Below are 6,360 nucleotides of genomic sequence, written 5' to 3'. Positions count from 1 at the left end.
ATTGATCTTGGTGATGCATAGAAAATTTGAAAATTATGCTACGTTCCCCAACAGTGGCATCATGAGCTAGGTCTATGCGTAGTTTCTATTCACGAGTAGAACACATAGCAGTTGTGGGCGTCGATATTGTCAATTTACTTGCCGTTACTAGTCTTATCTTGATTCGGCGGCATCGTGGGATGAAGTGGCCCGGACCGACCTTACACGTACGCTTACGTAAGACTGGTTCCACCGAATGACATGCACTAGTTGCATAAGGTGGCTAGCAGGTGTCTGTCTCTCCCACTTTAGTCGGATCGGATTCGATGAAAAGGGTCCTTATGAAGGGTAAATAGAAATTGGCATATCACGTTGCGGTTTTGGCGTAGGTAAGAAACGTTCTTGCTAGAAACCTATAGCAGCCACGTAAAAACTTGCAACAACAATTAGAGGACGTCTAACTTGTTTTTGCAGCATGTGCCGTGTGATGTGATATGGCCAAAAGGATGTGATGAATGATATATGTGATGTATGAGATTGATCATGTTCTTATAATAGGAATCACGACTTGCATGTCGATGAGTATGACAACCGGCAGGAGCCATAGGAGTTGTCTTAATTTATTTATGACCTGTGTGTCAACATAAACGTCATGTAGTTACTTTACTTTATTGCTAAAGCGTTAGCCTAGTAGTAGAAGTAATAGATGACGAGACAACTTCAAGAAGACACGATTATGGAGATCATGATGATGGAGATCATGGTGTCATGCCGGTGACAACGATGATCATGGAGCCCGAAGAGGGAGATCAAAAGGAACAAATGATATTGGCCATATCATGTCACTATTTGATTGCATGTGATGTTTATCATGTTTTGCATCTTATTTGCTTAGAACGACGGTAGCTTACATAAGATGATCCTCGTAATAATTTCAAGAAAGTGTTCCCCCTAACTGTGCACCGTTGCGAAGGTTCGTTGTTTCGAAGCACCACGTGATGATCGGGTGTGATAGATTCTAACGTTCGAATACAACGGGTGTAAGCCAGATTTACACACGCAATACACTTAGGTTGACTTGACGAGCCTAGCATGTATAGACATGGCCTCGGAACATGGAAGACCGAAAGGTCGAGCATGAATCGTATAGAAGATACGATCAACATGAAGATGTTCACCGATGTTGACTAGTCCGTCTCACGTGATGATCGGACACGGCCTAGTTGACTCGGATCATGTTTCACTTAGATGACTAGAGGGATGTCTATCTGAGTGGGAGTTCATTGAATAATTTGATTAGATGAACTTAATTATCATGAACTTAGTCTAAAATCTTTACACTATGTCTTGTAGATCAAATGGCCCACGCTAATGTTGCCCTCAACTTCAACGCGTTCCTAGAGAAAACCAAGCTGAGGAGGTTCGTCCTCGTCTTCACTTGGTGTATCCTCCCCCTTGTGTACGGCGTTGAGCTTGCCGGACTGCTTGAAGACCCAACATTCTCTGTGGGTATGATTAGCAGGTTTGCCAAGGGTACTATGGATCTGACGTACTTGGTCCAGAATTTTGTTGAGGCTGGACAGTTCATCCCTGGTGCCTTTGGGGGGCGGCTTTTGACCTGGCCGAGAGACTTTGAATCTGGCATTTACTGTCGTTCCCTTCGTGTTGTATTCTTTATTCCGGCGTTTGTTATTGCTGTTGCGCCGTGATTTCCCGTTTCCATCTCTAACTTCAGATGTACTGGGGTCGCTGGTGCTGCATCTGGCTAGCCAACTGTCCTCACCCGTGCAAAAGCGGGGCATGAGGTTTGTTAATGCGGCCATCATTCTCGGCTTATTTTGGCCGAGGTGTCTGGCGAGCCATTCGTCACGGATGTTATGCTTGAAAGCCGCTAAGGCTTCGGTGTCCGTAAAGTCAATAATCTGCTTCTTTTTAGTAAGAAACCTATTCCAAAGCTTTCGGGCTGACTCTCCGGGCTGTTGAGTTATATGACTCAGATCGTCCACATCCGGAGGTCGGACATAAGTCCCTTGAAAATTTGCCCGAAAGGCATCTTTGAGCTCTTCCCAACTTCCAATGGAGCTTTCGGGGAGGCCTTTGAGCCAGTGACGAGCTGGCCCTTCGAGATTGAGGGGTAAGTACTTGATGGCGTGGAGATCATCTCCTCGAGCCATATGGATATGAAGGATGTAGTCCTCAATCCAGACCCCAGGGTCTGTTGTTCCGTCGTATGCCTCTATGTTGACGGGCCTGAATCCCTCTGGAAATTCATGGTCCAGCACCTCATCGGTGAAACATAGGGGGTGTGCGGCACCCCTGTAGCTGGGTGTGCCGCGTTGTTCGGATGTTTGTTGTGTTGCATTATATGCTGGGGCGCGCTTGCGTGGTCCATAGATGGATCTTGTTGCACCGTCCTTTGGGTGCGAGCCCTCGCATGGGTCGCGTGTTGTATAGTGAGCGGCGTTGAATGTCGTTCTGTGTTGGTAGAGGGGTCGTCTATCCGACCAGGTAGCTGCTTTGATATTTGGTTGTGGGGGGTCTGAGGCCTCCTCATCGAATTCGGATAGCAGCTTCCGCTTTGGGTAGCTCTTGGAGGGGCGATTGTTGCCGTACCTTGCTGCAGTGTTGAGTATTTTGCTCCATCTAAATTGGAGTGTGTTTTGCGCGGCCTTGAGCCTTCACTTCTGCTTTTTAAGGCTCCTCGCGGTGGCAACGAGCCTTTTACGGGCATTCTGCTGCTCTGGGTGCCTGTCCGGCGTTATGTCGTCTGGACCATTATCCTTGATAGGATTTGTTTATTCAGTTTGATTATCCAGATTGCCGTTGTCCGGTAGCGGTTCTCCCTGCTCCAGCGCTGGGTCTGTGTGATCGCTATTTCTGTTGAGGCGGGTTTTGGGGCGGCGCTTGCGTCGTCGCTTTGACTGCTTTTCGAGGGAACAATCCTTCAGTGCGTCCCTCCGTTCCTCGTCGTCATCTTTTGGTGCGTCCACCATGTATACGTCGTATGACGAGGTGGTGCTCCAGGCTCAATAGGCGCTGGTTCTTTATCGTCTCCTTCACCGGCGTCCATACCGTCAATGTCGTCGGAGTCGAAGTCGAGCATGTCGGTTAAATCGTCGACAGTGGCTACCAAGTGGGTGGTGGGTGGGCTTTGAATTTCTCCATCGCCCGAATCCCAACCTTGCTGACCGTAGTCCGGCCAAGGCTCTCCTGATAAAGAGAGAGACTCCAGTGTCTTCAGAATATCGCCGAAAGGCGAGTGCTGAAAGATGTCCGCGGTAGTAAACTCCATGATCGGCGCCCAATCAGATTCGATTGGCAGGGGCGCGGGGGGTTCGGAGTCCGGAGAGGAGTCCGGCTCCTCGGAGTCACGAGTCTCACGGAGTGCGGGGCTGGTGTTTGGCTCGATCGCCGTTGGGATCGCAGCCCCCGAGGTGGCGTCCAACCGCTCATCCTCGATCGGCGTAGTTGGCTCCGAATTAAGGGTCGAAGCCGATGCGGGTGTGGCCTCCAGGGCACTGTTCAGTGGCAGTGCTAGATCATGCTCGTCGAGACAGTGCGGCGCGCTCGGCAGTGGCTCGAATCCGTCGAAGATCAAGTCCCCGCGGATGTCAGCCGTGTAGTTTAAACTTCCAAATCTGACCTGACGGACAGGGGCGTAGCTTTCGATATGCTCCAGATGGCCAAGTGCATTGGCCCGCAGTGCGAAGCCGCCGAAGACGAAGATCTGTCCGGGGAGGAAGGTCTCACCCTGGACTGCCTCGCCATTGATGATCGTAGGAGCCATCAAGCCTGACGGTGACGACACAGAGGAACTCTCAATAAAAGCACCAATGTCGGTGTCAAAACCGGCGGATCTCGGGTAGGGGGTCCCAAACTGTGCTTCTAGGCCGGATGGTAACAGGAGGCAAGGGACATGAAGTTTTACCCAGGCTCGGGCCCTCTCGATGGAGGTAAAACCCTACGTCCTGCTTGATTAATATTGATGATATGGGTAGTACAAGAGTAGATCTACCACGAGATCAGAGAGGCTAAACCCTAGAAGCTAGCCTATGGTATGATTGTTGTTGTCTATGTTGTCCTACGGACTAAAACCCTCCGTTTTATATAGACACCGGAGAGGGTTAGGGTTACACAAAGTCGGTTACAATGGTAGGAGATCTGAATATCCGTATCGCCAAGCTTGCCTTCCACGCCAAGGAAAGTCCCTTCCGGACACGGGACAAAGTCTTCAATCTTGTATCTTCATAGTCCAGGAGTCCGGCTGAAGGTATAGTCCGGCTATCCGAACAGGACTCCCTCAGGGGGGAACCGTCAGAGGAGGACGCGACGGCCCGGGGGAGGGAGCAAGACTTGGCCTTGTGGCCAAAGAATCGACAGCGATGGCAGCGGATGTCCTTCCTACAGTCGGAGAGGGGGTGACCGGAGCCCAAGCACCGGGGACAGTCACCCTCCCGGAGCCAAGACGGCCTAGGGCGGGGCCGCACGCCCGGGCCACGCCGGCGGCTGTCCTGCGCACGCGGACGGGGCCGCTTTCGATTCGCCATCACCTGCCAAGGCACGCGCACGTCCACCTCCTCCAAGGGCATCCGGCAGATCTCGGAGCGGAGAGGTGGGCGCGGGGCAGGCGGCGGAGCCCGGCCCGTCGGCGACGGCGCAGGGGATGGAGAACGGGAGGGAGCGGGCGCCCAGGATGGCGATGACGGACGGCAGAGGACCTGGCGGTAGGTGGGCGGCGACCCGGCGGAAGAAGGGCTTGACTCGAGCCATCTGTCCTCACGGGAGCGCCCGACGGCGGCGGAGGGTGGGGGAGACGAGGCCATGGCCGAGGCCGCGGGCTGGGCGACGCGGCCGGAGCGACCGACGCCGAGGAAAGTGGACGCCGGGGCGGGAGTGGCCGCCGGGGTGAAGGAGCAGGTGGGAGGGAGCAGGTCAGCTTTGATCTCACCTTTCTCAATTTATTGCTTATACCACATATGCAATACAGTGTGATTACATGTCTGTGTGTCTTCTTTAGTGATTTTATTTAACTTGGCCGGGTGTTATAATATATGGAGTTTAACAAATACCATAGAGATTTCTAGAGTAGGATATTATGTTAGTGTTTATCGAGTATGATTTTCTAACTCAGATGTTGCAGAATGGAGAATTCTGCATAGTATAAGAAAAGTAATTTCTTATCTACTCTCTTTTTTTCATCGATATACCTTTTATGTTTTTTTGGAGTTTGACAATCAGTCACGACACATATGTGCTCTACAATTGTCCTTAAGATATAGTGGTAAGTGCGTGTTAAGGAATTACAACCCAATTCAAAGTTGACAATTCAGATGCTTAATGATGGATCGCCTCCATCAGTTTAACGACATGTAAACTATGTGTTCCAGAACCATGAGATTCCAAGTGCTTAAATTTGAATAAAGTTCAGTAGAACATGATCATTCAATAATCTAAGGTCGACTATGCCATTTGGTTGGGATGATGAAACAAAGTTAGGAGGAATATTCCAAATTCAGTAGAACATGATAATTCAATAATCTAAGGTCGACTATGCCATTTGGTTGGGATGATGAAGTAACCAAAACATCTTGATCGAAACACTTTTTCTTAAAATGGATTTTACTCTATCATGTTCCTCCTCAACCAAACACCAAATAGAAAGGTACATCTTCAGTCAAATAATCCCAACCTTTCAGAGCAGCTCAATTCCGTTTTACTTGAAAAATGAACCAATGTACACGGAGCTCTGAAAACTGAGACCCAAGTACACTGTTCGGATGTCATGCGGCTGGACATGTCGGATGGGATGCTTTGAGATTCGGTTTGCCAGTTGTCACACAGGGAGGGTCTCCAGTTTACGTCCATACGATCCGGTCATGTAGGATTATTTTCCGTTTCTTTTTCTTCTGATTTATTTTGTGTTTAATTTCCTGTAACCCGGCACGATTCTCGCCGTCCTCAACAGGCCGGGACGTTGAGCGGCTTCACGACGGAGAACCCGCCGTCGACCATGAGATTATGCCCGGTGATGTACCTGGCATCCTCGGACGCCAGGAACACCGCCGCCCTCGCAACGTCCTCCGCGCGCAGCACCACGCCGCCGCCCATCTCGTTGATGTCCTCGTCGAACAGCCGCCTGATCAACTCCTCGTCGCCGGCGCCCCCCGGCGGGAGGCCTAGCATCTCCCTCGCGGAGCGCGCCCCCATGGGCGTCGCGATGGCGTACGGCGAGATGGCGTTCACCCTCACGCCGCGCGCCGCCAGCTCCGCCGCCGCGGACCGCACCATGCCGACGACGGCCATCTTGGAGACGCTGTACGCGTGGGGGCCCGACCCGCCCAGCGCGCCCGCCGTGCTGGACGTGCAGAGGATGCACCCCGC

At 51.5% G+C, this 6,360-nt stretch overlaps 1 protein-coding gene across 1 annotated transcript; it reads right to left on the bottom strand.

Moving 5' to 3' along the window:
• Positions 1–5,669: 5,669 nt before the first annotated feature.
• LOC119344515 (short-chain dehydrogenase reductase 3a-like) lies at positions 5,670–6,339 on the bottom strand. The gene has a single exon (XM_037614921.1). It carries the CDS (start codon positions 6,280–6,282, stop codon positions 5,938–5,940), a length of 345 nt encoding a protein of 114 aa, XP_037470818.1. The 5' UTR covers positions 6,283–6,339; the 3' UTR covers positions 5,670–5,937.
• Positions 6,340–6,360: the final 21 nt, after the last annotated feature.

Source organism: Triticum dicoccoides, unplaced genomic scaffold, assembly GCF_002162155.2.
Source record: "Triticum dicoccoides isolate Atlit2015 ecotype Zavitan unplaced genomic scaffold, WEW_v2.0 scaffold171627, whole genome shotgun sequence".
In the NCBI taxonomy this organism is placed as follows: Eukaryota; Viridiplantae; Streptophyta; class Magnoliopsida; order Poales; family Poaceae; genus Triticum; species Triticum dicoccoides.
Note: the sequence above shows the minus strand (reverse complement) of the source record. Positions and strands in the feature narration are given on the sequence as shown.